The sequence below is a fragment of the Miniopterus natalensis genome, chromosome 4, assembly GCF_054644295.1.
Source record: "Miniopterus natalensis isolate mMinNat1 chromosome 4, mMinNat1.hap1, whole genome shotgun sequence".
In the NCBI taxonomy this organism is placed as follows: domain Eukaryota; kingdom Metazoa; phylum Chordata; class Mammalia; order Chiroptera; family Miniopteridae; genus Miniopterus; species Miniopterus natalensis.
Window position 1 is genome coordinate 48,592,042 of NC_142084.1, and position 16,475 is coordinate 48,608,516.

Sequence of the window (16,475 nt, forward strand, 5' to 3'; positions counted from 1 at the left end):
AAACCCATGTTTTCAGGAGGTCAACTGTTTGGGCATGTGTGTGTCGGTCTTTATTGATAGATATAGCTGGTTACTAAGTTTATCTCATTATGAAAATAAAATATAGATGATGTATATAGTTGTGTACAGTGGAAGAACAAAAAAAAAGTAACATCTTTATATTTGTATTTGACTTACTTGATGACAACTTACTGAAACTTTATTAGGTACAAAACCCAGTTTTAGAACTCTTGGATAATTTAGAAAATCACAGTGATTCTCTCTATTAGCATATAATAGTTCAAAATAGAGGAAAAATTTTTTAAAAAAATGAAAGTTAAGGTGAGAGAGGGAGAGAGAGAGAATAAATGTGATTCAGATAAAGCACTATAGAGTTTTATTTATTTATATTTTTAAAAATATATCTTTATTGATTTCAGAGAGAGGAAAGGAGAGGGAGAGAGAGAGAGATAGAAACATCAGTGATGAGCTCTCAACCCGGGCATGTGCCCTGACTGGGAATAGAACCCTGATTGCCTGGATCCTAGGTCGACACTCAACCACTGAACCACGCCCGGCCGGGCATGTACTATAGAATTTTAAAGAGAGAAACAAACATAGGCCCTAGCTAGGGCCTCTGTGTTTCCAGGACTGAAGGATTGAGGCACCGCTTAGGTTACCCAGGAATTTTTTTTGCTACATACTTCCCTAGGCCCATGTGAGTGAAGAAGCAATTAGAAGATCATAGTCTAGATTTAGCACCTAGACTAACGTCAAGTCTCAGTTTTTCCCCTTATAGGGATGTGAGTTTAATTTACTTTCTTTAAACTCTGAACACGTGTCCACCACCTTACTGCACATATGAGTCATGCTTTTAAAAATAATGATGCTCAGACCCCATCACAGATGAGTTAATTCAGAATCTCTTCAACTGAGGCCCAGGTATCACTTGTTTTAAAGCTCCTCAGGTGACTATATTGTGAAACACATGTTAAGAAATATTGCTTCTCAGAGTCCTATTTTCTCATTCAGTCCACCTTAAAAACAACTTCAAGCTGTGCCGCAACACTCTTTGGGGTCTGAATTACCTGTTTATCTAGCTTTTCTGATCCACTAGGTAAATGATAGATTGTTCTTATCTTCACCAATTAATATAATACCAAATTTACCCTGATAATATCTAACAGATGCTTTCACCTAAAGCAACTCCTTTTGACCAAGGTTACTTCTAAAATAAAAAGTCTAATTCACTCTTTTAGGACAGTAGAGAAAAATCAGTGACTTTCCTGGAATATATGTGATATAGCAGCCCGCCTTCATTTCAACACTGTTCCTTGAATTTTCACATCTTATTTGAAGAGCATTTATATGACAGATGTTAAAGGATCTTTTAAATCAAGATAGCAAAAAGATGCTATTTTTGAATTCAGCAATGAATATACTTATACCCACATTTTTTTCTCTGATTCCCAAAAACTGTATATTTAAATTTTAAGAAAAGTGCCAAAAACAAAACCCCAGAAATAATGCTAGTAGATTTATACTGATATCTATCGATGCAATACCATTATTCTATAGATTAGATGTCAGAAAACTATGAGCCACAGCCTGTTTTTGTAAATAAAGTTTTATAGAAACACAGCCATGACCACTCATTCACATGTTACCTGTATCTGCTTTTGCACTACAACAACAAAGCTGAGTAGTGATGATGGAGATAGTATGGGCCAGAAAGCCTAAAATATTTACTCTCCAGCCCATTACAGAAAAAAAAAGTTTGTTCAAACCTGCCATAGATTGTTTTTTTTAAAAATATATTACTTGACAAAACTTGAAATTATAATTCTCTCTAATTGTATTTTGACAATTTCTTGTAATAAATAAAAATAAGTTATTTGTGAAACAAATCTATTCTTCGATGTTAAATGATTGTTTTATCTTTTTCTTTCTATTTCTCTATCACCCTCCTCTTTTCCCTTCCACCCCTTTTTTTCATTCCGTTATACAGTTTTTCTATCTTTCTTGGACTATTTCAAAAGCTACACTTTCTTGGTCTTTTAAAATGATTGACATTTTTTCCACAAATCAAGTGCCACATTTTTCTTTACTTCCCTGAGACCAAGTCTGGGAAAGATCATTTAAGAATGAATTGAAGGGTCATTAAAATAAAATAGAATTTCAGATCATGCCTCACAAAGCTTTCTATTTAGTCTCTAAACTTGGCAGAATTCCAAAAGATGGAGTTGTGCTAAGGACCTGGCCCTGAATCAAGGACTGAATGCCAGCCAAACTCTTGTCTGCACTTCAGGGTGCCATGACCAGGTAAGACCAGGAATCAGTCAGTGACTTCAGGTATACCGTCTCCAGAACTTTTCCACAAAATATATACCATGAATGAGAAAAATATGAAATATGAAAACAGCCCCTTTTAAAGTTGGAATATTATTGACTAAATACTGACACCATTTCCTTTTAACCATGTCTTTGGTGTTTTTGTCTATCAGATATTTTTTTCCTAATGAAATAACTATTAAAAAGCAGTATTTTCATGATACTTTAATCATGACTTTAAACATTGTGAGATCTCCTTACATTAGATATGAAGCACCATAATAAAGTAATACATATAATAGTATAAAAACTAGATGCTCATGAAAAAGGTCCTTATTAGAATTCATAATAGAAAGCCTATTCAAAGTAAAATACAAAAATGATGCCTAGTACAAAACATTAAAGGCAGGGTTGCCATCAGCTGTGCAATGAACAGGAGCACTTGGCAAAGGCAGGAAGTGGGGCTGAAAACCACTGCACCTCACATTTCAAGCCAGGCACCCTAGATAGGTTTGCATTCACCAAGAAGTGCTTTCTTTCTTCCACTAAGAGTTGTATGCACCAGTGCTTTCTTCTTTACACAAAGACAGTAGTTTCTTGGAAAGCTTTGTACCCAGAGTTATGTCCACTAAGGTGAGTGCCTTTCCTAATTCATGAGAAGGTGCGGTCAAGTTTAAAGGACCCCATTAGAAGTGCATAGTAATTTGAAAATTCTTCTGGACCCAACCAAACAAAATGTTGGATCTTCAGGAAGTTATAATAGATCCTGATATTTTTGCTTACTGTATAATCTTGTGGAAAATCTCTTTTTCATTTTATAATACCATAATCAAGTAATATTATTTTATTTTTAAAAGGATGTTACAATGATTAAAAATAATAAAATAACTACATATTTAAAGTAAACTGATATTATAAGCAAAAGATATTTGCTTTATAAAGGTGAAGAGTTAATTCAGTTGGTGAGCTCTACCTTTTTAAAGCTTATTTTGTTTTATAATAATAAAGAATAGAAAAATTAAAATTGAAAGATGTTTTATAAGTTTGCTATTTACATTATATTTTTTTGTTACATTCTTTGTTCAACTTGCTGGACGTATATTCAAATTCAGCTATGTATATTTACTTATGTATAATGATATATAGGGTGGGGAGAATAGGTTTACAGTTGTTTGTATGGAAAGTAATACAATAATTAATAAATAATAATACAAGTATAAACTGTTCCACATCCTCAAAACTGTAAAACTACTTTTGCCTACTCTGTATAATCACTTGAAATAATCATAAGCACTTTGAGCCAATAGTCTAAGAAAAAAATGATATATTTAGAGTGTTAAAGGATTATTTTTAAAGGTAAAATGATTCTCATGCAGATATGAAATAAACATGTTAAATTTTAATTAACTTGTTATCTGTGAGGTAATTAGGCAGATGTTATAACCAGTTCAAAAAGTCATGCATTTATATGGAGTAAACAATTGTAGAAATAACCCTACAAATAGACATGAACCTGGTGCTTTTCACAAAAGGAGGGAGAAAAATCAACTGGATCTCTTCCAGTTAGAATTCATTTGCAAGTTCATAGGCAAAATTTCTTTTTCATTGGTATCAGCTATGTGTAATTTACAGGGTAGTAAATGCCTCAAAGACAATGAAAGGCTAAAGTCAGATAACCCAGAAATTCATGTTATAAATAATGAATAATTTTCCACTGGAGATACCTAATAATTTATTTCTTATTCCAAACCTTTTTTTTTTTTTTACCAAACTATACTAGAAATCACAATGTAGCCTAAACAACGTTCAAAGAGCACAAAATGAAAGTCTTTATACATAAATTACATAAGCTACTGCCATTATTTTAATTATGGAGCCAAGAAGAAATAAATTTAATTGAAGAAAATAAAATAGTACTAAACCATTGTATATTTTTGCATTTGTATATAAATGAATATATAAAATATAGGCATATGAATATTAATGCATGTTATCTTCACAGAGAAGGTTTTTTTTTTTTTCTATTGCTCAAAACAGGTAACTAAGTCAAGAAATTGAATAAATGCAAAGTTTACAATATATGTAAAGACAAAATCTTCATTGTCCTCTTTCCTTAGGAAAGAGAAAGCCAGGCATGGTTTTAAAATATACTTATTAAATAATTCTACAACTCATTTGTGCAAATGGATAGCTTTAAAAACAAAGAGTTTGCAGTTCATTATCATCTGAAAACATACATGAAAAGGACAAGTGCTTAAGTAATTCTCTTTTGCTCTTTATTCATAAGGTGAAAATTAGGAACTTTACATCTGTTGTCTTTAGAAATTTCACACATTTTAATGAATTTTTTCCCATGTAAATATATTCAAAACTCATACAGTTTTAGTTTGTAGAAACATTAAGTTAAGAAAAGTCATTTAACGAAAAAAATCCTTCTTGTTGTACAAAGTTATCTTGAACTTATCTTTGACAAAGCATCCCATAGACTCTCTGAACATAAATGGGTACCATATCAAAGGAATCTATCTGTATGTACTCTTATTACTTATATTAATATAACCCCAGATTTTATGTAAACACACATGCACATCCTTACATAAGATGAAAATCAGGATGTCAGCTGGGTTTCACAGAAAACTTACATTTCAGACAAACACAACGTCTTGTTTTCCTCATATTCTTCCATCTAGTTTGCATCAGTTAGTAGGTGTTATTTTCTTTGAAAGAAATAGACAAGTACATAAAGTTGTGTGATGAAACCATCCTTATTTCTTCTAGCACTGAACTAATCAATGCTTTAGCATTCTTTTTTAAAGAAGTCGTTATCCTAATACTTCTTAAAACTGTGCATGGTCATGATTTGACGATGATCATCTTCATTTCACCCTTTATCAGCCATAATATTGCAACTGCCGTGCATTGGCCAATGATTCTCAAGTACAAGCCATCAAATCTCTTTTTTCTGAACTACTGAGTTTCTAAACTATGTTTTCTTTTTCCTCACTGAGGCCTCTACCAGGATATCCCACAATTACCTCAAACTCATCTCATTCAAAACTTAATTTATCACTTTTTTATATTTACTTGCTCACTGTCTCATAAGCCTCATTTCTACCAATGGCATATACAGTCTTCACTTAATGTACACACCTTCTAGTGTTAATTATTTTATCTCCTCCTACTCACATAACCCATATAGTTTGTACTCTGTCTTTCCTAAGTCCTAAATATACTTGATTAAGTTCATGATAGGCTATTAATAATACATGAGGCATTCCCATAAGAAAGTGCATGACTAAATAGATTTTTATTACTTGTGTGACTATGTATGAACTAAAAGAAAATGTCAAATAGTGTCACATTTCTATGGTAATATGTAATGCTGAAAAATTGAACGGTTAGCATTTATAATCTTTCAGAAAACAAAATAATGGACACTACATATAGGCAATATACAACCAAATGTTCTTAATATATAGTAATTTCTATATAAGTTACTGAAATTTCAGAGAAAAATAGGAGCCCACTTTGATAATATTCCAGAGTCATTATATAATAGAGAATAGCTGATGCATATTTAGCTAAAGAAGTCTCCTTTTGACCATTTAACTATTTAACCACTAGAACCAGGACTTACTTGAGAACACTGAATAATCCTCTTCTACAAAGGCACACAAATTAGTAAAATCACTTGTGTTTATTTGGTTGGTTTGGGGACAGTGGGGAGGTAATTGATTCTAGCTAGCATCCATGCTATGACCAATCCAAATATTAAATATCATAGGGAACTCATATGACAATGTCTTTTGAAGGTCAGCAGTGCTAAAAAGAAGTAATGACAATTAACACATAGTTGTGACTACCACAGGGATGTGGCTTTTTGCAGATGACATCTATTCAGATACATTATTTATACATGATCATTGTATTGAGATAAGAAATTATAATTAGGTGAAATTGCCCACATACCTAAAATACATGTAAGAGATTTCTTCCCACACTCAACAAACTATAAATTGTTACATATATTAACACACTTCACTATTCAGCCTATATGAAAGTATCATAAAACAACAACAGCATCAATACTGTGAATGTTGCTGTTGTGATGTTTAGTATTTGACTATTTATAGTTGATTAGAATTAGATTTATTTTGGAAAGAATATTTTTTGATGTTAAATTTGATAGGATAAAAACATGGCTAGAGGTTGATGCCCATTCGTGACTACTGTCTCATTTGGCAAAAAAAAAAAAAAAAGAAAAAGAAAAAAAAAAGGAAAAAAGAATAAAAGTGTGAGCATATGTGTGCTTTGTGGGTGTAGATTAGGGAACATACACACATACACACACATCAAAGAAGAAATCCTATTTTCACTATAACTTTTGTATTTTTCTGTGATAAGTAAGACAAAGAGTAGCTGAGATATTAGTAGGTGAGACATAATATATGAGTTCTTGACTGATTAAAGTATTCAGTGACCAGAAAAGACATATAATCATGCTTATAATTAGGAACTTTTAACACCAAACTAGCCAAACAACCCAGGGCTTATTTATAAACTTCAGGGAGAAATTAACTCAACCTCAAAGTTCTACTATATATAAATTTATCATTAAATGCAATGCTTAAGGGAGAGTACTATATTCCTGAAATAGTAAATTTCTGGGTTTTTTTTTCTGGCCAAGGCACTATATTCTTAATTGCTGCTTGATCTATATTTCCCATGTAGAAGTTTTGTAGTTTTTCTAATTGTGGTTTATTAAGTTTGCCTGGCAATTATGTCACCATTTGATTTAGATTTTTTGAAGCTATGTTGCTATGCACATACATAATCTTGATGTTTAGGCAGGGCTGGTGAGCCATTCATGTCATTATCATGTATTGCTTCTAATGATCATAGGAAAAATTTAAAAATATTACCAACCAAAATACTTCTCTCAGTGTAGAAGAGATGGGGAAAAAAGCTTTAATATTGAGCATAAGAGATTTCATGCATGAAGGCATTCCTCAGAAGACTAAAGATCTTGACAAAATTTCACACAATTTTTTAGAATAACATGGGAGAAAGAACAGTTAAAGCTTTTCTATCTTCTCAAGAGACCAGTAGATACACCTTTTGATTTCTGTGCACCTCATGAGGAAATCTTGTGTTAATTTATGAGTGGCAGGCTTATAATTGCAGAGTCAGAAGTTTCTCAAGTTTTCATGTAAAGTTAAATGCCAGGTAAATTATATTATTGGGCTTACTATGTTTTTAAGAATATGGTGTGGTAATTGTACTTACTTCATAGGGCATTATAGAGGTTAAATTAATGATCTGTAAATCTTAGAACACTACAACACATAATAATTGTTTTGTATATATAAAGCCATTGTATGCCTATGGCTTCATAGATATAAATAGCATAACTTCTATAACATCAATACAAACAGCAAAATTTTCATTGAAAACCACATATTTGAATGATGTGATAAAATTATTAAACAGGATTATTTATTGTTCAAGAGCACTAAGGGACCTGTTTGTTTGTTTTTTAATCGTCACCTGAGGATATTTTTTCCCGTTGCCTTTTAGAGAGAGTGGAAAGGAGATATATATATAGAGAAAGAGAGAGAGAAAGAAACATCAATGTGAGAGAGACATTGATTGGTTGCCTCCTGCAGGCGCCCCCCACCAGGGCTGCGATCCAGCCTATGACCGAGGTACCTGCTCTTGGCCAGAATCAAACCCAGGACCCTTCAGTCCAAGGGCTGACGCTCTAACCGCTGAGCCAAACCAGCTGGGGCAAGAAACCTGTTCTTTTTTCTTTTTCTTTTTAAAATATATCTTTATTGATTTCAGAGAGAGGAAAGGAGAGGGAGAGAAAGAGAAACATCAATGATGAGAGAGTCATTGATCAGCTGCAGCCCGCAACCCAGGCATGTGCCCTGACCGGGAATCGAACCCCGATCGCCTGGATCCTAGGTTGACGCTCAGCCGCTGAGCCACGCCCGGCCGGGCAAGAGACCTGTTCTTAATGCAGTTGCATGAACCTTAGTTTTGACTATATTTGATACAGTGATAGTTACTTTTTTTGTAACTTGGTCAATTTTTTCTCAATGTTGGTCAAATTATTTAAAAATTAAAGAATATCTTTTAAATATACTTTATTCCTAGTGTTAATATAAACCTGGGTAATATAAGTCAAAATTTACAACCTCTATAAAACACAGGCTACCACAAAAAGAATTATAAGCTCTATGCCATATAATATTTCAGGCAATATGCACTCATTTTAACAGTAATTGTAGGATTATAAGATGGAAAGCCTAACATATTATGTACAAAATATTTGTAGATAGATTGCCAGAAAAAAGAAAGACTTACTAGGAAAAAAAAGTCACACACTCCTGAACAACATCAACTTTTATATATTCTGTATAGGTGTGCTTTTTCATATGAAGCACAGATTTTCTAAGTATTTACTCTAAAGATAGTGACTTAAAAGGTTGGTAAATTCACTGAGCATTAAATAACACATTTGACCAGTTATGATAATTAACACTAGAAGTGCTATTTATATCTGGTAAGATAAAGTTACATTTTTCATTTCTGTTTTTGAGCATTCTACATTATCAATGTCACCATCATGCCATGCTCTATTTTATTTTATTGTGTTTCTGACAGCATGTTCTGCATGTTTTCTGGGGAGGGGGCAAGAGCAGGTGGAAGGGGTCAATGGGAGAAAAAAAGGACATCTGTAATACTTTCTGCAATAAAGATAATTTTTTTAAGTGGTATCTGATGTGTGTTTGTATTAGTAAATTCCAAGAATTATAGTAATATCTGAAATATAGTAGTGTTACATTAATTTTATAATATACATTTTAATAAGAACATTTAAGTAAAGTTCATGTAACACAGAACAGTGCATACTCACCCATATCATTTTGACATTTAAATAGATATTTCAGTTAAAATTTGTTTTAATTTCATTCAGACTATTTTTAACCAAGATAATTTTAATTCCTTCATACACATAGTTTAACAACCTATACCTTACTATGACTGTAGTAGTTGTCTATTAAATTTTATTCATATAAGCTTATTAAATCTATATACTAAAGTTTTGACATATTTCTTTCCTAGAAATACAAAATATTTTTCTAAACTTATATAAAAGAGTTCTATTAGCAATTATTGAATGGTTTGAGGGGAAAAAAATAACTTCAATGTATATTCCAATACTGAATAGATTTGACACTAAAATGAAAGCATTCACTTTTTATTCTTTGAAGTTTGAAGATTTCAGTTATATAAGAATAACATTAATCAAATTCTAAATATAAATGTTAAAAAGAGAATAATGGTATTCTTATATACTTAGATTTGGATATTATTGTGTTGAAGGGAATTGGTACTTTTTACTGATGGATGGGAGGGAAGGATGAAAGTATAATTTCAAAGAGATAGAAACAAATTACAGCCTTTGAAAAACATAATAGTAAGCATAATTGATATATATATAAAGTCTATAATTTTTAGCACTTACTCAGTACTGATGGTTGTACTATCAGACATAAAATGCATTTATCCTCAGTTCCATGGAGACTTGGAGAGGTACCCCCAGCTACACAGGTTGGGGCCTTCGAATGTCAGGGTTCCTGCCTCTTTCCAGGCCCTGCAAGGCCAGATGGATTTTAACACCCTCCGCAGAAGGACTCCAAGTCGAGAATCAGCACCGCAGCAGTGTCACAGGGAGAAAGATGATACGGATTCTGCTACACAGGAACCTCCTTTGTCTTGCTCTCAGTGTCCAGGACAGTGTCCCCAGAGCAGATTTCTTCCTGTGCTCCCAAAGCAGGAGGTGAAGCAGGGAAGCATTTCTTTCCCTTCCGTACACCAGTCGAGGACAGCAGTTAAGTGTTGGGAAAGGCGTCCTACCAAAGCAAGCTAATCAACAGAATGGTCTTACCTTCCTGCCTGACGCTGCTCTTGGATGAGGCCATGCTTTCTAAAGAGTTGTTGATGTTTACTTCTAAATGTCTATTCTTTATTAATAATTCCAGTTGGTTTTCTTTCACAGTGAAACTTACTGGAAGTGTAGGAACTACTTAATATTTCCAAATCCTCACTTTGTTTTTTCCCCCCTTAACTCCTTATTATATGAATTCTGCTCTATTTATTCACTAAAATTGTTCTTCAAAGTTAACAATTACCTTTAATATAAGTAATTTAATGAGCATGTTTTTATCTTCTTTTTATTTGGCATTTCATCATACCCTTTCTTGAAAAGTTATTTTCCTTTTAGCTTCCTCCTCTTCAGTACTTTCTTACACTTTTTCTATTTCTCAGATACTCCTTTTTTTTCTTTTTGAGTTCTGCTTTCTATACCTGTAATTTAAGCAGTGATATTGCCTTGAGTTTATTATTATATTTATTTTTCACTTTACCAATAATCCTTGAAAAAACTTACTGAATCTGTGTATAAGTTGATTTTAAAACTCATTTCTGAAGATAAGAGAAGTAGAGAATAAAGGATAGAAAAGATATTGCCTGCGTGTAAAAATCATTATGTTTCTTTCTAGCTCTGTAACTTTGAACATGTTATATAATCTTTCTGTGCTTTGGTTCATCATCTATAAAATAGTGATAATTATATTGTCTATCTTTTTGGATTATTGTGAGAGTTAAATGGATTAATAAGTACAAGTTCTTGGTACATAGGAAGCCTGCATTACCTGTAATTTATTTTTAATAATAGTTGCACCTATTTATTACTTTAAAAAATCTGTGACAGAGATTTTTATTAAATCTTAAATTATACAAATTTTTACATAATTTTATAACTATTTATCATATATTTTCATATAATATGTAGACCTTGACTTCAAAGCTTTTATTTTTATTTTCTTTGGATTTCCAGCAATGCCTCAATGCTTGGACTTAGGAAATTTACAATTTGGAAGCACAAGTATTAAAAGAGAGCATATGATGATCACATTGTTTGATTAGATCAAAATTAGAGCACAACAACACAAATCGTACCCCTTTCCCTAAATTTTAAATGTTGGTTAAAAGACTTTGAGCATTTAAATTCTATTTTCCATCTGTCTCTCATCAACATTTTGATCTCGTCAATGCCTATGATCACAAGTCAGGTCCTCCAAATCCCCTCCCTCCCATCAGTCAAATGAAAGGCCATATAGATACAAGGTCAAATACAGAAATACCAGGTGGGACAATTGGAATGGTCTATTATATGTTTTTCCAATTCTTTTATCATATTTCTCTCTCTTTCTAAAGTACACCCACATGTGCACGCACACACAAATACATACCCACATGCACATACACACACACCTACACACATATACTTGAAGGCTCCTTTCAGGCTGCTTTCATGGAAAAATTGCTACCTATCCCTCTGGATGTGATTACTTCTCTCCTGTATCAGTGATTTCTTTGCTATTATGAAAACATAGCCTTATTATTATTCTATATTGAGAACAGAATAATGCAAAATTGACTTACTCTGAAACACACAGTTTAGTTTTTTTGTAAAAAATGAAGTTCTCAACAGGATTGCTAAACCCTAAAATTGATGAACAACAGTAGTCATTTCACTGTCTTTGGAAAAGAAGGTAGTCTCTCTCGCCAGCAGAGATTGTTTCCTGTCTTGTCTTAAAGGAGAATGAGACTTCAAATCCTGCTTTCCAACCCAGGCTTCTCAGATGGATACTTAAAATTCCTTGGAAATCTTCTTTTAAAATTGTACATTCTGTCAAATCCTAATTGTCAAAATTGATCACAAATATAAACTTATCTTTTTTTCTAAAATATGTGCTAAAAACTGCTTAGGTCATATAATACCTTTTTTTTTTCACTTATAAATTACATTATTAACTGTATTTTCTATAATATAGTTTATATCACATTTGATCTCAATCATATGGAGTTCATTTCAGTGCACTATTTATAAAGACATTGCTATAAATCCATTGTAAGTAAAATCCTTTCTAAAATAATCATGTGAAGGTTTTAGAATGATTGCAATTATTTTTGAAGACATTAAGCCAAGCAATTACTTTCATTAATGTTTATGTTCCCATTATTCTGATGGTTATAGTGTGGGAGATATGGAAACTATGTAATACATCACGATTTCAATAAACTTATACTTCAGCTGTGGAGATGAAATTTGGAAAGTTAAAACTTTAAAATACAAAATGGAAATAAATCATGTTATACACTGATGCTCTAAAAGGAGAGATAAATGAAGAGCAGAAAGCTAAGTAAAGACTTTTGGAAGAACACAAGTATGAGCTTAGTGGCATTATAAATAGAATCAAGAAAAAATGTAAATACACTGCACGTATAAACTTCTTCCAAACAAACCCGAATATAAAAACACATATTTCCAATTAAAAATGTGCTATAGTATTTTGGAGCCAGATATATATGCGTTTAAGTGCAAAATTCTACATAATGTAACCCTTTGCCTTGGACAAGCCATTTTATCTCCCTGTGCCTCACATTCAAAACCTGTGAAACTATCAATACAGGGAAGTATTGTGAGGATTAAAACTAAGATAATGTATTTAAGCACTGGGCCAATTAGAGCTAGCATGTGTTTCTATGCCCCTCATAGAAGCAATGACTTTGGCAGAGAGAAAATACACAGTAAATATACTGTTATCAGATTTGATAGAGATGAAAATTTTACATCCTGCCATGAAAATAACCTTTTTTTCCCTTGTACAAGGTGTAAAGTATGCAAAGCAGAAACATAAAAATTATAGACAAAGTATGATATCTATACGATATCAGCTTCTAAACATGAATAAAGTAAATGATTTGCTTTCAATAATATTGCTTTGAAAATAACTTAGTTCTTTTGTTTCAGGAGATAACTGCAAGGCCACTGAATACAGCAAGATGAAAAGCATGCTTTTAGATTTACAAAATCAAAAATATATTACACAAGAAAATGAAAACCCTAACGATGATGACATATCTCGGAAGAAGTTGTTGGTGGATCAAATGTTTAAATATTTTGATGCCGACAGTAACGGACTTATAGATATTAATGAACTAACTCAGGTATGATTAATGATTAAATTAACAAACTTATTTAAATTGAGCATATTCAATATATTTACTTTTGTGTGAATTTATTCTCTATAAATAAAGTGTATCTTTATATTATTTGAGGATGTGGGCATACACTTTTTTTTTTAATATATCTTTATTGATTTCAGAGAGAGAGAAACATCAGTGATGAGAGAGTCATTGATCGGCTGCCTCCTGCACGCCCCCTGCTGGGGATCGAGCCCGCAACCCGGGCATGTGCCCTGACCGGGAATCAAACCGTGATCTCCTGGATCCTAGGTCGATGCTCAACCGCTGAGCCATGCCGGCCAGGCGGCATACACTATTTTTAAAAGTAAAATCTGACTACTGTATAAACAATGTTAATTTCAAGGAACTGTGTTAGATTTTACAGTTTTAAAAAAGAGATATTTGACTAGTTTTTGTACCTTAAATACATAAAGGAATTACCAGTTCTCTATTTTATAGAATTTGTGTGATATCTTCAGGTATATTCTGGAGCCATTGTAATGTTTAATTTTCTATCAGTCAATAATACCTTGTTTATTTTGTGTTTAAGGGAATTATTGACCAGCCATCGAACACATCTATAACAACATAACGTAAATAAATTATTTAAGATGATATTGAATTATGGACATATTTCGGCACTTTTTCAATAATCAGGGCTCAATTATAATATAATTAAATTTTATTTAATATTTTCCACATTATTAAATTTAATTTCTTTGAAAATTGTCACCTAAATGATACATGAAAAAAACTTGTTATCAAAGAGAATACATAAATAAGCAAAACATCTTTATGTGAGCCACTTGAAAAAATAGAAATATCTTTATGTGTGTGTCAGTGACACAGATAGACTGTTTTGAAGGAAACTGGAATATCCAGATTAAAGAATCTAAACTAGTTCCGGATAGTACTGGGAATGTAAAATAAGGGCCATACAATTTCTTCAGAAATAGATACAGGTTTCAAGAAGTAATAGAGAGAAAAAGCCAACCTAGAGTGACTAGAAAAATGATGATAGCAATAAGGAATGTTGCTGACTTATTGCTATAGTGTGTCTTGTATAGCAGTGTATAGCAGTTAATACAGTTTTCTAAAAGAAATCAATAGTCTATTTCCATAACATTATACCATTCATCTTTTACGGTTAATTTTATGGCTTATTTAAAAAATCTGCCATTATAGAATATTGGCCTTATCATGCAAGTATTTCTAAGCTTTGGAATAGTGTAACTTAGTTTCAAGTCTTCATATTAAAGTGACCTTGTGAGCAAGTTGACCATAGTTCTTGATATTCCAGTTAATTAAAATATATATCATTTTCATTATCTTTTTGAACTCAGCCTACATTTATTGAGTAGTTATTAAGTCCCAGGCACTAGGATTTAAGCATCAGAACTCTACAATTTTAGGGCAAAATTAGAAAACTTTTAATTAAGCTATCATGTTGTCATATACCTTATGATTTATTTTTCAGGAGTGAAATGCTTTAGAATTTTATATTTATATTAATAAGAAATAAAAAGTTAATTAAATTAAAATGAATTTATAATTAAGGCATGCCACCTTGATCTAGGTGTGTCTAACATATTTGAACATATTGTGATTTTGCTTTTTACTTCTTATTTTTACTTTTATAATATTTTTAGTTTTTATTAACATTTACACCAGTGTCATCATTGGTTAAGTACAAAACATGATCCGACCAAATCTAGTTATTAGCATAATACCCATAATACCCACATCTAAATCCCAAAAGAAAATTGCTAATCATTATAGAATGACAGTGGCAGCCCTTCATCTGTACATGTGTGAAGTTTCTGCTACATTCAAGTTTGTCTCAGTTGCCTACGGTGGGCATAGCAAAGTACCGCAAACTGGGTGGCTAAAACAAACTTTCTTTCAGCCTCTTTAAGCCCAAAATTAAGGTGCTGGCAGGGCCATGCTCCCTCTGAAGCATCTGGGAGAGGATTTTCCTTGCCTCTTTCAGCTTCCATTAGAGCCTGGAGTTGCTTGGCTCGTACACGTATCACTGCAGCCTCTGCTTCCACAGTCACACTGCCTTCTCTGTGTGCCTGCCTTCACATCAGCTTGCTTCTTCTTAAAAGGACACCAGTCATATTGGATCAGGGTCTACTCTACTCCAGCATGGCCTCATCTTAAGATATCTAATTATATTTTTAACAACCTTATTTCAAAAAAGGTCACATTCTGAGGTACTAGGGGTTAGGACTTTAAAATATCTTTTGGAAAGACACAATTCAACCCATAATAAAGTTCATCTGATCTAAAGTTTAGTATTTTTACCTTTGATTGGAACTTGCTTTATGTTTGGAAAGTGTATTTCCAATTCCTCTGAAAGTCTGATGTGAGAGCAAAAATTATCTGCAGAATTCCATTGTTATCTTGGCCATCTATTAGGTCCATGCAAGCAAGGATCTGGGAAGGTAATGTTTATTGACTTCCTTCTGTATGCATCCCACACCACATAAGTCACCCTTTCCTTCAGCAGCCTATAGTGGAAATGTTAGCATCTCATCCATCAGCAATCAATTATGAAAAGAGCACAAAGTTATAACAGGCACCCTAGAGAAGATATAATAAATTTATAGCACAATTATTGTCTTCAACTTGTGTATAAGTTGCAAATGCTTTTTAAGAATATGTATGTTGTGTTATAATCAATAATACATATAAAATTTACTTATGAAATGTCATAAATTAATATAAAATTTAAAAATAATTTAACTTTGAGTTAAGAGGGAAAGGATCTTAATGGTGTCTCTTAAAAATTTACAAGCTATTATTAGCAGAAAATGTAGCATGCAACCTAAGATACTGTCAATGACAAGTAAAAATTAAAGAACATAATTGGGCTTTGAGGTTTTATAATGCAGCAGGAAAGCTGGCTGTACATATTTTATTCTTACTCTGCATAATGAATATATATTCTAGAGTTGCTCTTGCAGATTTTCAAGTAAATTAGAATTTAGAGGTCTATCTAGTTGACAGAAAAAAGACAATAGAAAGCAGTAGCTACAGGGTTAGGATCTTTATTATCA

General features: G+C 32.3%; 1 protein-coding gene across 1 annotated transcript in view; it reads left to right on the forward strand.

The window, feature by feature from the left end:
* FSTL5 (follistatin like 5) overlaps nt 1-16,475 on the forward strand; it is a 491,494-nt gene that overhangs the window by 232,491 nt on the left and 242,528 nt on the right. Inside the window, exon 5 of the mRNA XM_016200335.2 lies at nt 13,199-13,395. Coding sequence (XP_016055821.2) covers nt 13,199-13,395 — 197 coding nt within the window. The remainder of the gene's footprint in view (nt 1-13,198; nt 13,396-16,475) is intronic.